The sequence below is a fragment of the Chrysemys picta genome, chromosome 6 (genome assembly GCF_011386835.1).
Source record: "Chrysemys picta bellii isolate R12L10 chromosome 6, ASM1138683v2, whole genome shotgun sequence".
Lineage (NCBI taxonomy): Eukaryota > Metazoa > Chordata > Testudines > Emydidae > Chrysemys > Chrysemys picta.
In genome coordinates this window covers 29,875,776-29,900,664 of record NC_088796.1, presented here as the reverse complement: position 1 = coordinate 29,900,664, position 24,889 = coordinate 29,875,776, and the positions used below count along the sequence as shown (strand labels likewise).

Below are 24,889 nucleotides of genomic sequence, written 5' to 3'. Positions count from 1 at the left end.
TGCGGGCCCTGCCTGTGGCCGCCGGCGACAGCGCCTCCCCGTGGGCAGAGCCGGGCTCCGCAGGGAGCAGGAGCGTGCGCGCTGGAGCCGCCGGCTTGGGAAAGAGGCGGCAGCAGGAGCGGCTGGGACGAGAAAGGTCTGCGCGGGGCCCCGGCGTGAGCCGGGCTGGGGTCAGTTCGGGCGGGGCCCTGCCCCACCCCACCTCAGCCGGGTGTTAGGATGGGGGATAGAGGGGGGCGGGGCTGGGGCCCTGGTGTCAGTCCAGGCTAGGCTGGGCCGAGGCTCCGGTGTCAGTCCGGGCTGGGGCACCGGAGGGAGCTGGCGCTTCTCCTCCCAGACGCTCTTGGCTGCGTGTCCTGAGGGACTCAGCACTGCTGCAGAGTCCTGTGCTGCCTTAGGCTCCAGTGTCACCCGCCCTCGCTGGGATTAGGGCGGGTTCACACACGCCCCTTCCCTTGGCACCAGAAGCTGGGCTCCCTTCACTGCGTGCTCAGGCTTTGCTCGGAGCAGCCGAGAACCGAGACCGCCTAGTTAGGGATTTGGGGCAGAACAAGTGCCGAGCTGCTGCTTTGTCATCACTAGAGACTAGCGGCCCCCGGGACAACTGGGCTTTAGCTCTGCTCTGTGGAGCCAGGTAGTAGTAGGTTTACTGACCGCTCTTCAGAACTGCCTCTGTCAGTAATAGGCACCTATATAAGAAAAAGCCCCAAATATCGGGACTGTCCCTATAAAATCGGGACATCAGGTCACCCTATCTGTCAGGCTGATAAATTCTTCCCCGTATGCCCAGCCCGGTCATCCCCTGTTTGCAGTGGCTCTGCTACCTGACTTTAGGTGCCTAGAAAATCATAGGTTTCAGAGTAGCAGCCGTGTTAGTCTGTATCCGCAAAAAGAACAGGAGTACTTGTTTCAGAGTAGCAGCCGTGTTAGTCTGTATCCGCAAAAAGAACAGGAGTACTTGTGGCACCTTAGAGACTAACAAATTTATTAGAGCATAAGCTTTCGTGGACTACAGCCCACTTCTTCGGATGCATACGAAAGCTTATGCTCTAATAAATTTGTTAGTCTCTAAGGTGCCACAAGTACTCCTGCTCTTTTTTTAGAAAATCATAGGAACAGCACTGTGATCCATAAAGCTGAGTTAGGCACTTAGGCTCCCCATACAGTGGGGGGAGAGAGGCATCTAACAATTTGATCCACAAAAGACTGAACTTTTGTTGGAGTTGAGGCGATCTCTGGTAATGTTATTAGCATGCATCACATGTAGGATCTTCTGTCGTCTTTAATATTTTTTTCTGTAGTGCTTTTACTTTAGGAATAAATGTACTTGGTTAGAGAGGGCTGTGTGGTAACTTACAACTGTGGCAATTATGCTATTTGTAGCCTCTGAGGAGAAAATCAGAGCAGGCCTACTTCGTCAGTCTGACTTTGCTGGGAAATTCACAGTATAGGCAGTAAATTGTGAAGCCTGGGAATAACCTGGTTAGGAGGCAAAGAGATGTGTGTGTCTCTGCCCAAGAGAAGTGACTACTGGGGAGCAAGAAGCCCAAGAGCAGACACTCTTGCTGGACCATGGAGGGAGAATACAGTTGCCCAACAAATTGTGTTCATCTATATGTCTGACAATTTTATTCTTTACTATAGTTTCAACCACTTTGCCCAGTACTGAAGTCAGGGTTACTAGCCTGTAATTGGAGTCATATTAGTAATCCTCCAGTCATTTGGTACAGAAGCTGATTTAAATGATAGGTTACAGACTACAGTTAGTAGTTCTGCAATTTCACATTTGAGTTCCTTCAGAACTCTAGGGTGAATACCATCTAGTCCTGGTGACTTATTACTATTTAGTTTATCAATTTGTTCCAAAACCACCTCTGATGACACCTCAATCTGGGACAGTTCCTCAGATTTGTCACCTAAAAAGAATGGCTCAAGTTTGGGAATTTCTCTCACATTCTCAGCCATGAAGACCGATGCAAAGAATTCATTTAGTTTCTCCTCATTGGCCTTATCGTCCTTGAGTGCTCCTTTAGCACCTCTATCGTCCAGTGGCCTGATTGTTTAGCAGGCTTCCTGCTTCTGATGTACTTAAAATACTTTTTTTTTTTGCTATTACTTTTGTTGAGTTTTTGGTTAGCTGTTTTTCAAATTCTTTTTTGGCCTTCCTAATTATATTTTTACACTTCATTTGTCAGAGTTTATGCTCCTTTCTATTTTCCTCACTAGGATGCCTTTTTGCCTCTCACTGCTTCTTTAACTTTGTTGTTCAGCCACCATGGCACTTTTTTGGTTCTCTTATTATGTTTTTTAATTTGGGGTATACATTTAAGTTGAGCTTCTATTATGGTGTCTTTAAAAAGTTTCCATGCAGCTTGTAGAGATTTCACTTTTTGCGCTGTACCTTTTAGTTTCTGTTTAACTAACTTCCTCATTTTTGTGTAGTCCCCCTTTTTGAAATTAAATGCTACAGTGTTGGGCTTAATTACTACACTATTACCAAGCGGTCCAGCTATATTCACCGCACCATAGTAACTCTAACTCAGGAACCAATCCATGTAACAAACCTCGATGCCAACTCTGCCCACATATCTACACCAGCGACACCATCACAGGACCTAATCAGATCAGCCACACCATCACCGGTTCATTCACCTGCACGTCCACCTATGTAATATACGCCATCATATGCCAACAATGCCTATGGCTAGCCAACTACAAAAGCAGTTTCTCCTCCCTTGGTGTTCACACCTCAACTGTTAGAAGAGGGCCTCATCCCTCCTGATTGAACTAACCTCGTTATCTCTAGCCTGACTCACTCTTGCTTGCATATTTATACTTGCCTCTGGAAAGTTCCACTACATGCATCCGACGAAGTGGATGCTCCAATACATCTGTTAGTCTATAAGGTGCCACAGGACTCTTTGCTGCTTTTACAGATCCAGACTAAGATAGCTACCCCTCTGATACTTGACATTATTATAGAGTTTTTTATTTTAATAGCCTCTCTAATCTCCCTGTGCATTTCACAGTCACTATCACCATCCTGGTTGGGTGGTTGGTAATATATCCCTACTGCTATATTCTTATTATTAAAGCCTGGAATTACTATCCATAGAGATTCTATGGTACAGTTTGGTTCATTTAAGATTTGTACTTCATTTGATTGTATGCTTTCTTTCATATATATAGTGCAACTCCCCCACCAGCATGACCTGGTCCGTCCTTCTGATATATTTTGTACCCTGGTATTACTGGGTCCCATTGATTATCCTCATTCCACCAAGTTTCTGTGATGCCTATTATATCAATATCCTCATTTAATATGAGGCACTCTAGTTCACCCATCTTATTATTTAGATTTCTAGCATTGGTATATAAGCACTTTAAGAACTTGTCACCTTTCAGCTGTCTGCCATTACATGACTTACTTATAGACTGGGATCGAGGCAGCTCTGCTACACTGGCAGAGTTTTGCCACTATAGCTCGCAAACCCTGCTAGTGCAGAAACAGTTAATACCAGCAGAAGAGTGCGGGTATATCTTATACCAGTTTCCTGAATGAAATAAGCTAAACTGGCAAAAACACTTCTTTGTTGGTATAACTGCATCTATACCAAATTTTTAATTGTAGATCTGGTTTAAATCTTCTTTTCACACAATAACTAGATTGAGCTAATTAAGTAATGTATTTTGCAAGCCCTCTAATAGTTATTGTAGCTCTTCTCTGAAACCTCTCCAGTTTTTCAATATCCTTTTTTAAAGTGTGGACACCAGAACTGGAGGCAGTATTCCAGTAGTGATCTCTTCAGTACCATATTCAGAGGTAATATCACCTCCCTACCCCAACTTGATATTCCCACTATGTGAAATGGAGTTTTCTGGTACTCTAATGCTGTGATGGATAGAGTGTATGTTGCTTTCATTGACATGTTATCAGAAGTGTCCTTTTTGGTACATTAGCATAATCTTAATTCTGATCTATATTTTGGGAGGCTATAGCTGCATGTTCTCAACCACTTTTGGGATAATACCTTTGTACACATAATACTTGTTTGTATATCTTCAGTAATAGGATTTCGACTAGGTTTTTATTCCCTTTGCTGTGTTTGCAATAACCGCTTGGAAGGGAGGCCCAGATTTCATTTGATATTTGTTATCTAATAATTAGAGCAGTGATATGTCCTGTGGGGGTTCTGTAGCAAAGAGAGTCTACAACGTCATCTGGAGACAGCAGTCATTTTTGTCTTGTTCGGTGGTGGTCCTGCAAGAGCAGGCAGTTTTAATAGAGCAGCTAGGTCACTCATGTTGAATAGGGTAAGTCCAAGGCTGCATCCCTGCCTTACTCATCATTCATGCGTGAAGACTTCTTTTTGCATGTTTTTTTATCTCTCAGTTGGATTGTTAGGTTTATTTTAATTATATCAAATGCTTTCACACTAATTCCATTTTGTAGTAGTTAAAATCCAGTAGTAGTTTAAATCTGAGGTTCTGTATTGACTCAATACTTTTTAAAAAAAGTTTAGTTTCTTTCCTTGTCTTATGTTTTTATATATGTTAAGTATGCGTAGTGTAAAGATGTGAGGCTTCTACAGAATTGTTTACTAATATTGATGCTGCCAATACAGCTGCCTCTGTTGTTGCTTGGATGAGAGCATCTTTAGTTCTTTGTATTAGGATAATTAGTTTGTGACTACATCTCTGTTGATTGTCAGTGGAGGGTTAGGTTAAGCTGCATTTGCATAGTGGTATGGTTCAGAATATCAGTTAATATGTTATGGACAGCAAGGTTTCAGTTTCTGGAGGTTTTCTTTGCTTTTTTTGCTATGGGGGTGGAGTGGGTAGTCTTTAATGGAATTTCCTAGTAGATGTGAAATTTAAGGTGGTGTTTTTCCCTGGTCTATGATTTTGGCATTTAGTTCCTTAAAAGTAAAGGGTTAGATGTGTTCTTTCAGACTTTACCATTCTGAATTGCTAGGTGTTTTTGTGGTTAGGTTTGATTCTTATGTATCAGAATTAGTGTCTTTTGCAGGAAAAAAATAAAATTAAGTCTCTTTTTTTTTTTTTTTTTTTTTTTGGAGCCTTGATTTATAGTTCCTTAGTATGATGGTGAAGGTGTGTAACCTGAAGAGCCCCTAAATGCCCACAGGCAGGTGGCCCACTATATTGTAATGCATATCAGACTTGACACACTCACTACACCCAACACATGTATCGTACTATGTACTTAAAAGGTATCATGTGAGGTATCCTATGTAAACAGGTAACATGCTGGTTCCAAAAATGATTGTGTGATGTATGTACATGTTGAGTACAAAGAGTTATGCATGTGGAAGGCAGTGCATAAACCCATCCTGCCCTAGACAAAGGAATATGGATTCTGTCTGGCTTGATTACAGGCAGAGGACAATGAAAGTACATTTACATATGTAAGTAGGGTCTGAATGAACTCTCCCCTGACAGCTACTTCGGGAGGGGGAGAGACTTCAGGAGCAAACTGTATTTACATGAACACACCTACTCTGCATAGGTATCTAGCAGACAGGAGTTGTGTAGCTCCAAGTGATCAGCTTTGGCTGGTATTGGGTTACAAATCACTTTAGTATGGCATGCAGGGGTAGTGAAATGTTATTAATGTTATCTTCATTGTATGACTAAAAGGGAGCAGAACTGTGCTGAGCTTGTCCCGATTGAGGGGTCACCCTCAGCTGAAAGGAATGTGTAAGCCAGGGGCTTGAATGCCAGACCCCTGTGAAAGTAAGAGGGATGGGGATAGGTGTCCCAGCTAGGAGGTGTGAATTCTTCCTAAGGGTCCCCGGTCTGTTCCTCCCCACTGTTCAAAGATAGAGCTAAGTAGGCTTCATTAGAAGCCTTTATTATGTCAAAGTGCTTAAATCACCTCTGGTGGGGCAGTGTTTCTGCCCAGCCTGCAAAGAGCTGAAAATCACTAAGAGACTGATGAGCAGAGGTCACAGCAGAGAATCAGGAGTCAGAAGAAGGTGACTGACAGTTGGCCGGTGAACAAACTGCTGATGAGGCAGTGAGCTGAATGAGCCGCTGGCGAGGCGGCCAGTGGAGAGGAACCACGGCTGGTGGGACAGCCGGTGGAGAGGAAGTGTGGCTGCAAGGCGGCCAGCCAGAGCAAGTGTTCAGATGGTGGAGCAAGCAAGGTGCCTTCTTCCCCGGGTGGGAGGTGAATTCACACAGATGCACCTCTGAGCCCAGGATCTTTACTGATCAAGGACAACCACTGTGAGTGGGGTACGGTGAAGGAGCAGAGAAGGGCACAGAAAAGGAACTTTTGGTTGTAGAACTCAAGAACATGAGACGGAAGGCACTGCCCCACTTACTCTGGGGTGGGTGTCCTGCTCACAGTTTTATGATTATGAATCCTGCTTGTGGCATTTTCTCTAATTAATGTCAGATAACTTCCTTCCTTTCATTAAAAGTTTCTTTTCTACACTCAGACTCTGTGCTTGTGAGTGGGGAAGTATTGTCTCTCAGAGGCGCCATGGGGTGGTGTGTAATTTTCCCAGGTAACTGGGTGGGGGCTTGAGCCACTTCTGTGTTGTATTGTTGAAGAGGAACCCCTGGATATTGAACCCGGCCCTGGTTGCTTCTGGCTCCACCTGTCAGAAGGGTTACACATATAAGGTAAACAAAGCAATCAAGTTAACAAGAAATGGAGGAAGGAGCTTACTGAGATCACTGGGGGCCAAGTCTGCACCCCTAGGAAGTCTTCCTGGCTCTTGAGACAGAGATAATGAACTCTAGAAAATATAAGAAGAAGCAAAAAGAGGTTCTAGTTGTTTGTAACCAGACCTGTCTCTTGGTTAGTATCACTGAAATTCTGTTCTTCATTAATAAATTTATTCTACTTTTATTACAAAACGGTCTCATTGCTGTGTATTAAAGTGAAGTGTGAGTCTTCAGCTAACTAACAGACTAGTGTGTACACTGTCTCTTTGGAGTGAGTGAATTTAATAATTTCTTTGTGTGTCACAGTGAGAGGGACTGGACACTGCAGAGAGATGTCTCTCAGGAACTGGTGTTCACTGATTATCACCTATCAGAGGGGTAGCCATGTTAGTCTGGATCTGTAAAAAGCAACAGAGAGTCCTGTGGCACCTTTAAGACTAACAGAAGTATTGGAGCATAAGCTTTAGTGGGTGAATGCCCACTTCGTCGGATGCCACAGGACTCTCTGTTGATTATCACCTATAAGGCAAGGTTTCAACTGGCAGAGTCTTGGAGTTTGCTCATGAGGTAGACAGTCAGCTACCCCACGGTCTAATCTCCAGCAAAACTCTCACCTGCTGAGGTGGAGGGGTGACACACTGGCTTACAGTTCTGGATGTTATGAATAGAATATAATAAGGTGTCAAATGGGCACCTGTGTTTTAAATGGGAGGGTTTCCTCTGTAGCAAGTTATCTGTTTTCCTGAGTGCTGTTTTAACATTTTTTGTAGCTGATTGTTAAAGATAATTTTGTTGATCTCCAGAGTCTCTTTCATAGGTCATCTGTGGTCTAGTTGATGTCATTTCTCATTTGGTCATAAGTTCCTAAACAAATATTATCAGGTAAAGATTTGGTGAATGAGGATGTTGGGTTTCTTCCATATTTTGATTTTCTGTCCTGTGCTCATATATATTTTGTAAGACATTTGTAAAGCTTCTGTGCTATGTGGGTGCTTACTATTACTTAGTTTGATTTGTGCAAAGACAGGACGAACAGTCGTTGCTGACTGGGGTTGGACTGTTTATGTATTTCCTTACCTCTGTAGACAAAAGTAGGAAGTGTGAATATCCCAAAATGATTAGAGTTCAGCAAGAAGGTGCAGATGCTATAATCTGTGGACTGTACGCCAAATTTGCTATTGAAGTAAGCTGATACAACTGCAATGAAGTAAATAGAGATATGTCAACTTACTCCAACTGTGCATGCATTCATATGTATGTATGTACAAAGAACTCTTAATGTCTCTTAATGAACTTTTCCCAAGCAGAAATCCTGTGCAGGGTATATTGTGAGCTGAGACAACATCCAATCTGACATGGAAATCAAGTAGAAGTGATCTTCTTTTTAACTATATTTCTCCAGTTTTCCAGCTCTCCTTCTCGCCCCCTCCCCCGCCCCCCCGCGCGCGCACTGCACCAACCACTTCTTTAATAAGTGCTGCTACTTGGTTGGCTAGGAAAAGGTTTGTGAGATGCTGGGGTCACTTGTTTCCTAAACTGGAAAAAAAACCTGGAATTTAATTCTTCAGAATGTGATATTTTAAATTATGAATAATCTTAAGAAAAGTACAAAGACTAATGCTGCAAAAAATGGTTCATGTTATATGATTACTCTGAAGGGGTACAGTCGGTTAACAGGCTCTAAATTTGACCTACTTTTTGTCATCTCTATACAAAGTTCATGTATTCATTCTTTTTTCTTTTTCAAATGAATGCTTCAATGGACAGCTGACATTCATTATAAAAGAAAAAAGTTCAACATATGAAGCACTTTTGTACAACCCTTCAATACACCTGCATGTGCTTAGGATGGAAGAAATATTTAAGAAAATTTATTTCAGTTTAAAATTTTGTACGGTTTATAATAAAGAACTTTTTTACAATCATGAAAAATTTCATAAGTGTCTTTCAAAAAATCATTTTTAAGGGCACCACTTAACATGAGTGTGAAAATAAATTCTTATTCAATTTAAAAAATTATTTACCAAAAAGTAATGTAAAAGAAAGGACTTTGTGCTTATCAAAGCTTTACTGCATTATAAGGAGATAGCAACCATCATGTAAAGAGAGCATATTTTCTATTTAAAATGCATTGAAACTAATCTGTTCCCACAGATTTTTGAAATAACGCAGGAGCATAACTATCAGATGTTTAGAACAGAGATTGTGTTCTGAGAGGCAGTTTTGCATATAACACTTACAGAGCTAGGGAATAGAACAAATTTCACCAGCTACACAATGTAAGGGGCGTTCTTCATATTAGTATTTGTTTAATGTTATATTCCATCCTTGTGATAACAGGATCTAATTATTGTATGTGGTTTTGAGATGTTGTTTTAATGAGTCATTAAGGAGATTTAGTTGTTCCCAAGGTGCAGTACCCTTGCAGCAAAAAGCTTTGCAACAACTTCAAAGTGTAAATGATTTGATAAAGATTTTTTCTAAATGATAGAAAGCAATTGTCACTAATAATATGATTTCCCTTTTACGAATTTTTGATCCCATAGTTCAACGTGAAAAGTAGAATTACTTGGGTTAGCCCAGCATTCTCAAGAACTGCAAAGGTGACTTGATAGATTGAGGGAATGTGCTGGAAACAGCAGTAGAGGTTGCTGCTGAGTGCTAATTAGAGCAGCATATTTAGATTTCCTCTGAAAGGAGTAAAGTTCTCCTCAGTTCTCTTTGACTGAACTATATTGGCTTCATGATGCTATCTATCCTGAATATTGCAGGAAAATCCTCTCAGATTTTGTTTTATGAAATTGGAAATGTCAAAAGATAAGAATCAAAGCATGATTAAGTGTTTATTCTCATTAAAACAGCACAAAAATTTTGATTCAGAGCCATACTGTTTGGGTCAATGAATTAAGTTAATTATATTTAATATTTCTGGAGAATCTTAGATTTTGTGCAATGAATTTTCTATTAGGATATGTTTTATTACAGCTGCAGATATAGTTGGGTTTGACAAGTATTTAGTGCTAGCTGACACACTTCTTCATTAAGACTTTTCTCTTTGATAATTTACAGAATGACTGAAGATTAAAAGGACAATGGGCTGCGTGTATCCTGATGGCATCTTGTGTACAGTGACAAGTTACTTGCTATGGCATCTGAGACTGAAAAGGCTCATGCTCTTCTCCAAACTTTCAGCACAGCTTCAGTTATTTCCAGTTTAGGATTGGGAATATTCTGCTTCATAGCAGACCGACTGCTGCAGTTCTCTTTCATTCAGCAACACGACTGGGTCCGAGCTCTCTCTGATAATGCAGTGCATGGTGTGGTGGGAATATGGTCCTGGGTGATAGTGATTGGGCTCAGGAAGAAGAGTGACTTTAGTGAAGTCATTTTAGCTGGTTTCCTCTCTTCTGTCATTGATGTGGACCATTTTTTTCTAGCTCGCTCCCTTTCACTACAGGTAAGCAAAGTAGATCAAAGTTCACTTTATTTTCTTAACTATTTTTGCATTTCCACCTACTTCTAAACTCTATATCAGCTCTTGGAGCCTAAACTTTGCAGTCCGATGTCTCAGTGCCTTGATGTATTTAATTGGTTACAAAATGTTTTTAAAACATATATAAAAAGCTATAGTTTGTGTAAAAATTCATTTACATCTCACTGCAATTTTAAGTATAAAAGCCCTATGTGGCATTTTCTTCTGTCTTTTAAAAAATGTGTAGTATTAGATGTAGATATTTAAGTTCTAGAGACTCTAGGCATATAGCTCCTAACATTTGTATATCACTTGCTTTGTTAGCCAAATTACACTTCTGTGTGTAGATTCATATACTTTGTTCCTTTTTTTTCTTTTAGAATAAGTGGTAAAAGCAGCCAGATGATAGAATGTCCAACTGTTATTTAGTTTAAATAAGATTAGGCATTGACAGATTGAAAATTAAGCTTAGCGAGGGCTCTGTTTTGCACCCACAGAAGGAGGAGGTGGTGGTGGTAAATAATTACAGGCGTAATTTTAGGACCACAGCTATTTGTCGGCAACATTTAAAGTCACTTGTATGTTGCAATTATTTGTGCTTGCAAATATGGCGGAAAAATGGAGACCAGCCTTTGAAAAATCTCACTTCTAATCAACAATTTGATGTTCGTAGCCAACTACCATTAGGAGGTACTCAAGAAGGTTTTGACACTAGGTTGATTTTCTTTGGATTAATAAGGAGGAAATATGACACCAATATTAAGGAATGTGTATGTATAATAGATAGTGATCTTTTTGCAGGGCTGTTTCTGTCAGAACAAAGTTTTTGTGCCAGCCTTGTTGGAGAGAACCAAATTTGAGTGTTCTATGTAACACATTAGTTAAATCTAATAGAAAGTAAAGAACAATATAAAAATGTTTCAACTTGGGAAAATGGAATTTTCTAAATTAAATTTGTAAGGAACTTTTTGTGTAAAAGGTACTATTATTTGTAACAGATTTTAAAATCACACTTGTGCTTGAAAATGTTGTACCTCCTATTGTTGCAAGATACACCTACAATTGCTATAAATCAGGCCTGCACAACATGCGGTCCGCGGGGGTTGAGTAGATAGGCTCACTGTGCAGCCCGCGGGCGGGGGGGGGGGTGAGTAGACAAGCGGCGGGTGAGGGAGGGGGGCTGAGTAGGTGAGCGGGCAGTGGCAGGAAATGAGTAGGCGATCCGGGAAGGTGGAGGGCTGAGGAGGCGAGTGGGCGGGCAGTGGCGGGGGGTGAGCAGGCGAGCCGGGGCAAGGGAGCTGAGGAGGCGAGTGGTGAGTCGGTTGCTGACCTGTTCTACTGATCTGGTCTTGCTTCTATCCCCTCTCCCAGGGCCGGCTCCAGGTACCAGCAAAACAAGCAGGTGCTTGGGGCGGCACGTTTCTAGGGGTGGCATTCTGGCGCCGGCCATCATAGATGCCGACTCCGGGGCATGGGAAAAAAGTGCCCTCGCTGCCCCAGCTCGCCTCCGCTCCGCCTCCACCTGCTCCCCTGAGCACGCAGCCACCTCTCCGCTTCTCCCCCCTCCCTCCCAGGCTTGCCACGTGCGAAACCGCTATTTTGCGCAGCAAGGCTGGGAGGGAGGAGAAGCCGAGCGGCGGGCGCTCGGGGGAGGCGGTGGTGGTGGAGTGGAGGTGAGCTGGAGTGGGGAGCGGTTCCTCTAACCCCCCCATTACTTCCTGCGCCCCCCCACCCTAGCTCACCTCTGCTCCGCTTCCTCCCCTGAACGCGCTGCTGCTCCGCTTCTCCGCTCTCCCTCGCCTGAGAGGGACGGGGGAGAAGCAGAGCGGCGGCATACCCTGGGGAGCAGGCGGAGTGGAGGTGAGATAGGGCGGGACGTCACGGGGGGCCCGTAGGAAGCAATGGGGGTGAGAAATGTGGCACGCCAGGGGAGGAGACGGTGCTGGGGATTTGGGGAAGGGGTGGAGTTGGGGTGGGGCCAGGAGCACGAAAAAGAAAGGGGAGGCGGCCAAAAATTTTTTTGCTTGGGGCGGCAAGCTGTCCTCTTTTGCTGGCCCTGTCCTCTCCAAGCGTTGCAGCTGTCCAGAGGTGCCTGCCTTCCACGCCTTCCTCATTCACACCTCATTCATTCAACAGGGCAATCGATTACAAAGTGGGGGGGGGGGGGGGAGATCTTATTCTACTTCTAGCAAAAAGACATTTTTCTTTTACCTTAATTATACTACCTTAGGGGCCGCTATAACATATTACCGAGGTTCAATACTGCTGTTTCGGTGGGGCGGCGCTGGGGAAGAGGGTTTAATTCCATGGAGCAGATGGCGCACGGGGAGAGGGGGGTTCGGCGGCGCTGGGGAGGTTGTTTCCATGGGGTGGGCGGTGCTGGGGTGTGTGTGTTGTGTTTCGGGGGGGTTGGGTGGCGCTTGGGGGGGGTTGGCGGCGCTTGGGGGGTTTCGGCCCTCAGTTGTTTTCTTTGGAGTAATATGGCCCTCACCGCTTTACGAGTTGTGCAGGCCTGCTATAAATGAAAGATTAGAGAGGGAAATTCTCAATTCTTTCAGTTTGTGTACTTTGTGCATTTGACTGTACTCTTTGGATGTCAGTTTCCCCGTTTGTTTGTGTGGGACTTTCATATCACAGAAAAGACAGAACACTTTTGATTTTTAAATAGAAAAATATTGTAAAACCACAAAATTGTCAGAGGACACTTAACTCATTATTTGAAACTGGGACGTGGACAACCTGAAATCTAGTCAGACGGTTTAAATAGAATTTATTTTAGATCTTACTTTAATGAACACTTGTCATCTGTACATCCACTTACTTTTTAAAATCTGCTTTGTATATGTGAATCACTAAATACTAATTGTTTTAAAAACCTAGTTTTTTTTTTTTTAAAGAATCTATTTGCTATCCTGAGCTTTTTTTTTCCTCAAACAGGAATATTCTGAAAATAAGTCTTTTCTTAACTATTTCCAGTAAATGGCAAACTTCACTAATAGTGACAGGTTTCAGAGTAGCAGCCGTGTTAGTCTGTATCTGCAAAAAGAACAGGAGTACTTGTGGCACCTTAGAGACTAACAGATTTATTTGAGCATATGTTAGTCTCTAAAGTGCCACAAGTACTCCTGTTCTTTTCACCAATATTATATGTCAGTGCAGAAAGGATAATATTTGCATGTACAATACTCTAGCTTGTACTATCATTCCTGTTTACAACTACAGTACTCTGCTTGAACCTACTTTTGGAATGATTATACTTTATTTATTTTTAAATTTCCTTGCTGTTAGTTTGTAGTCTAGTAAAAGAGTATTTGTTTTTTTTTCAAATTCCAACTCTGACAGTCATTATATATTATGAAAATTCAACACCCAGTATTACAATAGTTAATGAAAAACAGTATGCTTATGAAAGGATTGTGACAAGAACAATTCTTTCATTAGCTGAAGTATAGAGGAACTATATTGAGACTTTTCACCTGAAGGTTTGAGTAATGAAAAGTACCTCCACTAATGAAGAAAGGAATAAAGAATAACATCCTCTGACACCGGTCAGATGTCATATTGTTAATTTCTTTCTTCAACATAAATCTGTAGGATCTAATAGTACACTTGAAGTCAGTGGTCACTTTACCATTAACTTCAGCAGTAGCATGATAATGTATTTTCTTCTCTATTAGAAGTGGGCACTCCTGAAGTACCTAAAAGTATCTAAGAAAACCTTTTACTCATTCTTGAGAGGGAGAAATGAATAAAGATAATAGGAAAAACAGTTTTTATTTGCACTTCTATGGGAAACAAATGGTTTCTGTTCACTTTATATTTCATCTGTAAACATCTGAGAAGCATTTTTACCTTGTCATGATGGTGTTGGTCGCCAACTGTATTTTTCCTTTCCACAGGCTGCTCTGACTCTTCCGCAAAGACCACTTCTTCATTGTTCTACTGTGATTCCTGTTGTGGCTGTGACATTAAAGTTTATTATGCACCTTTTCAGGCTTAAGGACTCATGGTGCTTTCTTCCCTGGATGTTGTGTATATCCTGGACTTCTCACCATGTCCGTGATGGAATTCGTCATGGCCTCTGGATCTGTCCATTTGGAAAAACTGCTCCCTTGCCATACTGGTTTTATGTGGCAGTCACAGCATCTTTACCTCATCTGTGTTCATTTGTTATGTATTTAACAGGTACTGGAGAACTAATGTCTATAAAACATGGAATTCACATTGATGTCTAAGGATGATAGTCCTTGGAAGTCACTTGTTTTGAAGATTACAGTGAAGTTGATCCCTGTGCATTCCTCATGATTTCTAATTTAGGCAATTTGAAGCCATGGAGCCATTTATAATTCCAGAATTGATTATTTGTGGCTACAGAAATCTGTTGTCTGAATGATGTTGATGTAATTTCCAGGCATCCTCTTCATGACATCTGTAGCCTTCAATGTCAGTTCTGTAATAGCTAATTAATATATAAAATTCAGTCATTCCTAAATATTTAAATTTCCTCCTCCTCCTATTATCTCTGCTATAATAGTGCCATTCCTCTTGTCACCCTCCACTTTGGGAAATGTATTCTCCCTTTGAGCACCCATTTTTTTTTCCTATAATTAACATTTGCACAGTACTTTGAAGATGCAAAGCACTACAAAAGTGCTAAGTATTAGAATTCAGTGCTGTATATCCCTTCTGAGAAATATCTAACAGCTGTTTTTGTAACTTGTTAGTTTACCCCATTTGAGTCTAACTTCTTGTACTCAAATGGCTGGAAAAATAATGCTGTTTGTTTTTTCAGGATGTGCTACTGATTGTCTTGGGAACACTTAACAGTGACTGCTATTTAGTAAAATGTATTCCAAGCACTGCTCTTGCATAGTTGCCTGATACTCAATTTCCAAAAACCTCTTATCTGGGATTTTTGTTTAGAAAAGAGAAAACAATTAGTTTAGGAGGATTGTGTCTGTGAAATTACAGAAGGTTTGCATTATTTAATACTAATAAATATTTATTTTATCTAATATTTAAACAATTGTGTTAAAGGCTTATTTGCTGCAGGAAAGTATAAGCTTTAAAGAATTTTCAGTTAAATCCTAAGAAAATTGAAATGACTCCAGAAATATAGCTATTGTATTAAGAGTTTACTACTGTATCTATTACCTGTTACTGTGAAGCTTTTTTTAGCTGCAGCAGCTTCTACTAAATATAATATTGTTCCTCTACTTAAAAACAAAAGCACCTCATTATACTGAAATGTTATTTTATGCTGGTAAAATGCAACTTTGTGCGTGTGGCAAATTCATGAAAATGGCAGGAATGTGCACCATGAGCTTATTCAAAGTAACCTTTTTCATTCTGTAGAAATCTCTCAGAAAATCCCCAAAATAGAACTCTGTGTATTAGGTTTTAGTGGGTAGCATTATAAGATGTGAAATATTTTGCTTCAACCTCTTCCTTAAAAACTCTTAAAACAACAAATTCCAATTTATTTATAGGTGTAAAGAGCGAGATTCTTGGCTGGTGTAAGCTAGTGACTTCAGTGGAGCTATGCCAATTTACACCACCTGAAGATCTAGCCTGAGATGTTGTTTTTATGGAAGAGAAACTGCAGAGTTGGATTTGTTTAAAATAATCGGAACGATCAGTAAAGAACAACTTCTGTATATTCTGCATTTTAGAGCTCCCTAAATTTACCTCTGCTATTGCTGATTCATGGGGGCTGCATAGACCTTCTGTGCTATGCAGCTGTGCATACTGCACCCTATTCTGAAAAGTTACTTCCCGCCAATCTTCTCTCAGAAGCAGAAGACTCAGCACCACTTGAGTATAATATGGTAATTAGGCTTGTGAGAAGAATGTTGAGGCAGTTAGTCTGCTTAGCATGAAACCTAAAAGTCTTAAAGTTCCCTCCTTGGAAAGAAAATTTGAGGGAGCAGTATGGCATGAAAAGAGGAAGCTTCTTTAGGAGTGCTTTGCACAGCATGTGAATCTTTCCCTTTTATGTGCAACAAACGCTGCAATGGACAGTGGGTATCAAAGTCGGGGAGGCTGAGCTTCCGCAAACAGCCTTGCGTGGCCCTGCCCAGGCTCCACCTCCAGGTCCCCTCCTGCTTCCTGGCGCTGTGCTGCGGTGGGCTCTTCCCCTGTGGCCGGGGCCCCAGGCTGGGACTAATGGGGGCTGGCCTGCAGCCAGGGACTCCACCTGGCGCTCCGGGCCTGGGGAGTGGGGCTGGGAGCTGGTGGGCAGGGCCTCAGGCAGAAGGGGTGGGCGGGGCTGGGGGCTAGCCTCCCTAAGCCCGGGGTTCACCCACCGCCCAGGAATGCAGCCCAGAATGCAACACCACACGCATTTCAAATTGTATAGTGCCTTTTTTTTATTTATCCTTTTTTTTTTCTTATTAAAACAATAAATAAAATCCCTACCCTATTCGGAGAATAAAAGTCTGTTTTCTCCTCTTAACGTTTATTTAAAAATATAGGCTACCAAATGTTTAGTTATTAAAACCCGTGCATGAAGAAAATCCATATAGGAAAGTTTGTTCTGTTCTTGTTTCATAGTACAGTATTATCTGTAATTTATTTTTATTCAAAGACTATTATGATAAAACTGAAATGAAACTCTCACAAATGGGGGAAAGGGGACTAAAGATTCTTAAAGATAATTAAATTTTCAGGTTGTAATCACAGCATTTTTGTACCAGATACATTTCTGCCAATTTTCCTTAAGACTAGTACTATAAAAAAAGTTTGGTTCTTCCTTGAGAAATGTTCCTATGAGTGCTCCACTCCTGGTGCACATGTGCCCAACACATCCTTGATTGGAGATTTTCATTAGCAGTGTCCACTTGGCCTGCACATGTGCTGTTGGTATCCTTTGCCTTGCACTGAGGCTATATCAGGCTGTGTGGGTGAACCTCCCCCTCGGTTCCTTCTCAACCACCTCAGCTCGAGACGGAGCTAGCATGTTTATTTCTCGCCTACTTTGGCATTTATGGAGCTTCTCTTTAGCTTAGTTAACTGGTTTGTTAGTTGTAGTTAGCTTAGTGTTTAAAACAAAACAACTCTCTCCTTTTGGTTAGGAATACTTGTTCTGTTCCCGTCAGGGAAATTCTCCCTGTGAGGCGCGTGCCTGGTTCACTGGAGTTTAAATGCTGCCTCTTGTGTAAAGAGGCCATCCCAGCTGGTGACAGGCTTTCACTGCCTGGGCAAGTCCTACATGCCGCAGAAGTGCAACTTCCATCTAGCCCTGAAATCTAGGGTTTGGAATAACTAAGAAATCAAACTTCAACTCCTCATGATTAAATGTTCCCTCTGCCCTCCTTTGGAACCAGGTCAGGACCCCTCTGAATATCAGTCTCCAGGAGTTTCTAGTGTCCCATCCACCTTGGTGCAATATTTTCCTAGCAAGAAGAAATGCTCAGAGCCCTCCTCCCAAATCCTCTCAGAAGAGGCGATCTAGTTCCTCTCCCAGGGATTCTCCTTCAAAAAGACCTCTGTCTCCAGCCAGATCTACAGCCTCGAAAAGGTCTTCCTTGAGGCTCAATACTGTAGAGAGGAAAGGCCCCTCTCGGGGGGATGTTGGAAAACACAGCTCTAAGGCTAAACAGGGCTCTAGGAAGATCCTGGCACCCTTGGCTGGGGACAGCACCGAACATAGAAGATCTATACTGTCAACTCTGACTCGTCTCTCAATGCCCTTACCAAGTGTTTCAATATCATGTAAGCCTCCAACCTCTTCGAAGCCAGCTTCAAAGCACCTTATGCTTCTGGTACCATTGGACAAAGACAAACAGCACCACTGAGTACCACAGGACTTCAGATATTAGAGAGACTTGGCAGTGACTGTTCAACCAGAGTCTCCATTGCTGGTAGGTAGTGAACATCTTTTGCTACCAAGAACCTCTTGGTCTCTGGATCTTTTTGCATCCCCGGTTCCATTGCCACCCTTTTCTGTAGGAATTCCCCCATTAGAAAAAGAGGATGTTGATGATGACCTACCCACTGCTGCTTCCATTTCAGTGCAGGGTTCTCCAGTACACCCTTACACTAACCCCTTCTCCTGAAGGGGCAGGGAAGATGCTCTGGGATCTCATCATTCCTGGTGAGAGCAACCCTGGATGCCAAACCCTCCCCTGTATGGCCATGCTGGGACCCCTATTATCACCTGTTTTCTAGGGCCTGATCTTATCCCGTTGGGATGATAGGGAGAACTAAGCTTCCCCCCAGCAACAGAGGAAACATTTGAGGAGGAGGAGGCCAGAGTGGACAAAGAAGCCATGTCTCAAACCAACATCTCATCCTCTTTGCCAAATGAGGCCCTGATGCTTCCTCTTCCTTCAATAGCCAATCCAGAACCTTGTTAAGTGGGTGGCAGACTCTCTGCAGATACCCCTTGAGGAGGTTGGAGAACCCCCACAAGCTGTTGGACATTCTACATTCCAACACCGTCTAGAGTTAACCTCTCTATTAATGAGACTCTACTGGAACATGCTATCTGGCAAACCCTGGGTACATTACACCCACTTGTAAGAGGTCCCACAAAAAATAGTCTATCCCCACCAAGAACTCTGAATTCCTCTTCTCCCACTCACCTCCCAATTCTCCGGTTGTCGATGCGGTTACCGAGTGGGGCAAACAACGCCATTATAAAGTCATTCTATATGACAGAGACCAAAACCACCTGGACCTCCTGGGAAGGAAGGCTTACTCATTGGCTATGCTGCAATTACTAATTACAAATTACTAAGCATTGATGGCCAAGTACAACTTCACCAGCTACATGAAATATGGGTCATTTATTGAACATCTTCCTCTAGATCAAAGGGAACAATTTGAGGCCAGTATTGCTGAGGGACAGTTATTGGGAAGAACACTGCTGCAGGCAGCACTCAATACTGCAGACACCAAAGCTTATTCTATTTCTCAGCGGTGGTGAGTTGGGCTTCCTGGCTACAGTCGTCTGGCTTCCCAGTCAAGGATCTCCCATTTGATGGATGGAAGTTGTTTTCAGAGAACACAGATGAATAGTTACATATTTTCCAGGGTCACATTACACTTGTTAGGCATCTGTACTCCTGCAAACCAATTTAAGTTCAGCAGATCACAAATGATACTAAGATCCCACCCTGTACAACTCTCCAGATTCCAGAGACCCGCAGAACCTTAGGAAGAAAGGCAGGTTCCAGAGGAAGAGACAGTATAATCCATCTGACATGGCTTCGTAACAAGTGTCATCATTAAAGCATTAGTTTTGATGGGACAGTTGAAGGTTTGAATTCCCTCCCTCATTAGCCTGCCAGTTTCATTGTTTTGCTCATCTTCCCCCATTTGGAAATACACTCCCGTTTCCAGCCTGCCTGGGACTGTATCACCTCAGACAAATGGGTGCTGGAAGTAATATCATCGGGCTACACCATCCACATTACCTTCCTTCCTTCCTCCCTCCTCATTCCCCTTCCCCGTCCCTTTTCAGGGACCCCTCTCACAAGCCCCTGCTAAGGCAGAAAATAAACTCTTCTGTAAGGTGCAATAGAACTGGTACCTGCTCAGTACAGGGGAAAGGTTTTCTATTCAGACTATTTCCTTATATCAAAGAAGAATGGAGGGTGGCAACCAATTCTAGATGTCTAAACAAATTTATGAAATCCCAGAGGTTCAGGCAGGTGATCCTGGTGGCTAAAATTCCATCTCTAGATTCAGGGGATTGTTATTTGGCTCTCAACCTCCAGGGCGTACTTCCATATAGCAATGCACCCATCTCACAAGAGATTCCTCCAATTAGAGTAGACCAGGATCATTTTCAGTATTGTGTGCTCCTTGTTCTCCGCTCCGAGAATGTTTTTGAAGGTTTTATCGGTAGTGGCTGCGTATCTATGTCGTCAGGCTATTGTGATATTCCCTTAACTCGAGGATAGGCTACTCAAGTCTCAATCTTACCAACAGGTGTCCATATTCCACAAAGATAGGGTGTCCTTATGGCGACATCCCAGATTTCTCCCTAAAGTAACTTCCAAATTTCACCTGAATCAGACCATATACCTGCCAGTTTTCTTTCCAAAACTGCATACTTCTAACCAGGAGACTGTTCTCCCCACTCTAGATGTGAGGAGGACATTATCCCTCTATCTGGAGAGAACTAAGCTATTTTGTAAATCCAATAGACAGTTTGTTTTGATTGCAGGCAGGTCAAAGGGCTCTGCCATTTCTACCCAGGGGCTCTCTAAATGGATTTCTGAGTGTATTATAGTTTCCTACCAGGTTGTCGATGTTTCATCAGCTTTTTGGTGCACTCGACTAGAGCGTGATCTACATCTATGGCTTTCCTTAGAAATGTTCCATTTCAGAAATCTGCAGAGTTACTACATGGTCTTTACTACATACCTTCTCTAGACACTGCCCTGGTCAATGTCTCCAGATATGATGCTGCAGTTGGCAATGCAGTTCTCTCTTCTGTGATGGACTCCATTCCAAAGTCCCCCTCCTACTGGGGACACTACTCAGGAGTCACCAAGAATGGAGCACTCATAGGGACACTACTCGAAGGTTACTCACCTGTGCAGTAACTGTGGTTCTTCTAGATGTGTGTTCCTGCAAGTGCTTCAGTACCTACCCTCTTTCCCCTCTTCTTTGGAATTTCCTCCGAGATTCAATAGTGCAGAAGGAACTAAGAGAGTGGTTTCCCATACGGCCTTGGTGCAAGGCAAAAGGATACCACTGGTGCATGCGTGGGCTGAATGGACACTGCTAATGAAAATCTCCAATCAAGGCACATGCACCAAGAGTGGAACACCCATAGGGTGAGTAACCTCTTCTCACCTCTTGGAAATTGGCCATCCTGATTATCACTACAAAAGGTTTTTTTCTCCTGCTGATAATAGCCCACCTTAACTGATTACTCTCGTTATAGTTAGTATGACAACACCCATTTTTTTCATGTCCCGTGTGTGTGTGTGTGTATATATATAAATATCTTCCTACTGTATTTTCCACTGCATGCATCCGATGAAGTGGGTTTTAGCCCACGAAAGCTTATGCTCAAATAAATTTGTTAGTCTCTAAGGTGCCACAAGTACTCCTCGTTCTCTTCTTCTGTGTTAAACTGCTAGAGAGAGAAATCACTTAACAATAAAAAGAAGAACAGAAGTACTTGTGGCTCAGCCATTCCCAGTCCTTATTCAAACCGGAGTTGATTGTGTCTAGTTTGCATATCAATTCTACAAACATTGAATCTATCTCCCCTTGTAAGTATTCTCACACTTCTTATCAAACTGTCTGTACTGGGCTAGCTTGATTATCACTTCAAAAGTTTTTTTTCTCTTAATTAATTGGCCTCTCAGAGTTGGTAAGACAACTCCCACCTGTTTATGCTCTCTGTATGTGTGTATATATATCTCCTCAATATATGTTCCATTCTATATGCATCCGAAGAAGTGGGCTGTAGTCCCCGAAAGCTTATGCTCTAATAAATTTGTTAGTCTCTAAGGTGCCGCAAGTACTCCTGTTCTTTTTGCGGATACAGACTAACACGGCTGCTACTCTGAAACCTATCACTTAACAATGTCATTTTAGTTTTAACCATGGACATCTTAAATGTTTAAAAAATGGTGAACTTGTTTTCACAGCTGCAAAAGTGCATTAAGCGACATAAATATCTGTCACATTGGCTCTTTCTAGTCTCCCTGTCCCCAGGAATTTTAAAAAATTTAAATATGTTATATGTACATATCACTATCTCTTTGTATTAGCAAAGGTAAAGTCAGAAAAGCTCTCCTTTCACTTGGACATGGAAAGTGATGGGGATTGTGGTTGTTTTTAGACCCAGCAAGAGTTTGTTTCACAGTTCCTAAGAAAGATCTATCTCCTGCACAAACAGGCTTTTCCTTTGTGGTAGATAAATCCGTTTTGCTGAGGAAAAGAGTTGTCAATCATGCTTCTTATTTGGAGCTATAGGCAACAATTTAGGTAACTTGGACTCAGGCCATTGCAAGCTTTGAAGATAAGAATCAATCCCTTGAATTTGACATTGTATTCTATGGGTAGACAATGTAGAGAGAAGAGGACAGGTTTGTGCTTGTGGTATGCCAGGCTGCTAAGAAGATAGGATGTCACCTTCAATTCTGTACTAGTTGTCATTTCTTGAGGGCTGACTGCTTTATGTGCAGGTAGATTGCAGTGATGTAGTCCAGCCAGATGGTGACAAAGGCCTTTCTGACTGCCTTAACTATTTGAAAGTGTTTCACTCTATAAGTAACTTAATGTATTTGAATGCAGTGTTGTTGTAGCCTTGTCAGTCCCAGAATATTAGAGAGACAAGGTGGGTGACGTAATTAATGTATTTGAAATTTACTGCACTCTTTACAGTAAAAGTAAGTATAAATGTGTAGAGTGCACCAGTCTTAAACTCACTGAAAATAGTATAGCAAATGCAGAATAATAGCTTAATTTAAAATGGGGGATACTTACCACTAAGGTTTTCCCAGGTGTTAGTCTAACAGTTACTTTAGTGTACAAAGAATCATCATAGGTTATCATAAATGCTAAAATTCCTGGTTGTATTTTTCAAGTGCAGAAATATTTATTTCCCCCCAGATAAACTGTTTTGGGGGGTATATGCTGTTTCTCTATTTTTGGTAACTTGCTCTTTTGTTTAAATATATATTCAGTTTTACAACTATTTAAAAAAAATGCAACAAAACTTTGTAAATAGGACATAACAATTGTTTTACTTATCCAATGGCCTTATTAGAAAATAAGACAGATATCCCCACAAAAATCACATGGCTACTCTATTTTAAAATGCAATTGATTATTTTTTTATGGGTTCTGGTACAATTTTTGCTTTAAAGAACTTTAATACTGATTGTGCCTTAAATTAATCTGTGATAAATTATGACAGTTCACTGATCATTGCCTTTCCCAAAGCTGTGTCTTCATGTACTGAGTTAAATTGAATTAAGTATATTGTTAACTATCCAGGCTCAGGCATTCATCAGTTATTGAAATAACATTCCCTTTGACGATAAAAAAGCTACTTCATGTTCTTACCTGGAAACAAAAAAGCAGTTGAGAGGGGAACCATGTGTTAAAATACTTTTAAAGAGAATTTAATTGTGTTGAAATTGTCAAGGTTGGAGCCAAGGCCGTCGTTAGGCGTATGCGGCTGCATAGGGCACCTGAAAATTTGGGGCACCCCTCGGTCTTAGTGTCCACCCTTCCACCTCTTCCTATCCCTGTTCTGACCCTTCCTGCAGGCTCCCACCACAGCTGGCTGCTGCAGCCTGGTGAGTCTTCCTCTGGAGGGGACCTAGTACTTAGGTCTGGCAGGCTGGAGGCTTTTTCACTCTTATTAGCACATCATTGAAACTGTTAAAGAGCCATTCAAGTGGTAATGAAGCCATTTAACAGGCATTTGTCAACCCCCAGCTATATCCTATCAGTTTCTGAATTTACTGACAAAAGCAGTTGTGCATTATTATAATATTGACTCAGAACATGTTAGTCTAGAGGACCTTAGTTTAAAATTTGCTTTAAAAATATTTCATTAGTGTGTTGCTGAAGATTATAAAATCACATTTCTAAAAAAAACCTTGCATAGATCTTTAGATGCACAATCTGAGTATTCATCTTTAGCATTAAATGCTTGGATCTTCAGACATACCGTTTTTAAAATAAATCCTTAAAAAGTCCACCCTTATCTAAAATACACATGCGAGCCTGGGCTGCCATCAGGCATAGGGGCACCAGTTTAATAATAGTGCATAGGGCCCCATAAATCCTAAGGACGGCCCTGGTTGGAGCTTGTAAATGTGCATTTGCATTGTAATCATTCCCTGAAATAAAAATGAAATTAGGAGCAACATAAATACATCAAAGAGAGCCTTCAGTTAACAGCAGCTAATAGAATCAGCCTAAAATTCTCCTTTTTATGTAAATTATACTCACCATATGCCAAATTCTATTGTTAGTATTACCTTACTTGGAATTTACACCTGTGCAGCAGAGAATAGAATTTGGTTTTAAGGGCACCATCTTGCTCCCTTTTTTCAGGCAAAACTTGAATTGAAAACAGTCAGTATGAGTTTTAGAGAGACAGAATAGATGAGGTAATATCTTTTATTGGACCAGCTTCTGCTGGTGAGAAAGAGAAGCTTTTGAGCTACACATAGCTCTTCTTAAGATCTGGGTAAAATATTCCCAGCATCTCAGCAAAATGCAAGGTGGAACAGATTGTTTAGCATAAGTAGTTAGCGTATATTATAAGGGACCATTGAAGGTAGAGTTTTGTCAGGTTAAAATGTGCTGAATCAATCTCTTAAATGTGTTGCATCTTTTCCCATTCACTTTATCACCATCCTAATGGCATTTACAGAATCCTGTGGTTTGCATTCTTTAAGTGGAGGAAATCTGTAATTATAGGATTTTCTTTAAGTATTACACTGGTATCTGTTAACTGTTGTCAACTTTGGTTTTAAGTCCTCTAAATTGTCCAAAAGAGTGAATACTGTACTGCAAGTCAGTTTTATTTTACTTGTAACACTATTGAAACATTAAAGATGTTTGACAAAAGTAATGATGATTGTGCTTGCTTATTACACTCAGCCCTCTTGTATTTCTTGGAGGCTTGATACTCAAGTTATCACTTTCCATCTGTTTTCTTTATGCATACATACATTATATTTTTAATTGACTATGTACACATCAACTACACTACATGTACTTTCGGGGTGT

At 41.6% G+C, this 24,889-nt stretch overlaps 1 protein-coding gene across 3 annotated transcripts; it reads left to right on the top strand.

Annotated features, from left to right (window-relative positions):
• On the top strand, positions 1-14,551 carry TMEM267 (transmembrane protein 267). Of its 3 annotated transcripts, none has more exons than XM_005282196.4 (3): positions 1-136; positions 9,766-10,153; positions 14,068-14,551. In XM_005282196.4, exons 2-3 carry the CDS (start codon positions 9,842-9,844, stop codon positions 14,401-14,403), a joined length of 648 nt encoding a protein of 215 aa, XP_005282253.1. In that variant the 5' UTR covers positions 1-136; positions 9,766-9,841; the 3' UTR covers positions 14,404-14,551. The 3 variants fall into 3 exon arrangements, with proteins under 3 accessions (XP_005282253.1, XP_023961404.1, XP_005282254.1); XM_024105636.3 differs by having other exon boundaries at positions 50-170; XM_005282197.5 differs by lacking the exon at positions 1-136 and adding an exon at positions 7,759-7,879.
• Positions 14,552-24,889: the final 10,338 nt, after the last annotated feature.

Bases quoted from the DNA above. Each gene is read 5' to 3' on its own strand.
- TMEM267 (XM_005282196.4), top strand. From the start codon at position 9,842: ATGGCATCTGAGACTGAAAAGGCTCATGCTCTTCTCCAAACTTTCAGC. The intron at 10,154-14,067 runs GTAAGCAAAGTA...TCCTTTCCACAG, and splicing joins CTCGCTCCCTTTCACTACAG to GCTGCTCTGACTCTTCCGCA.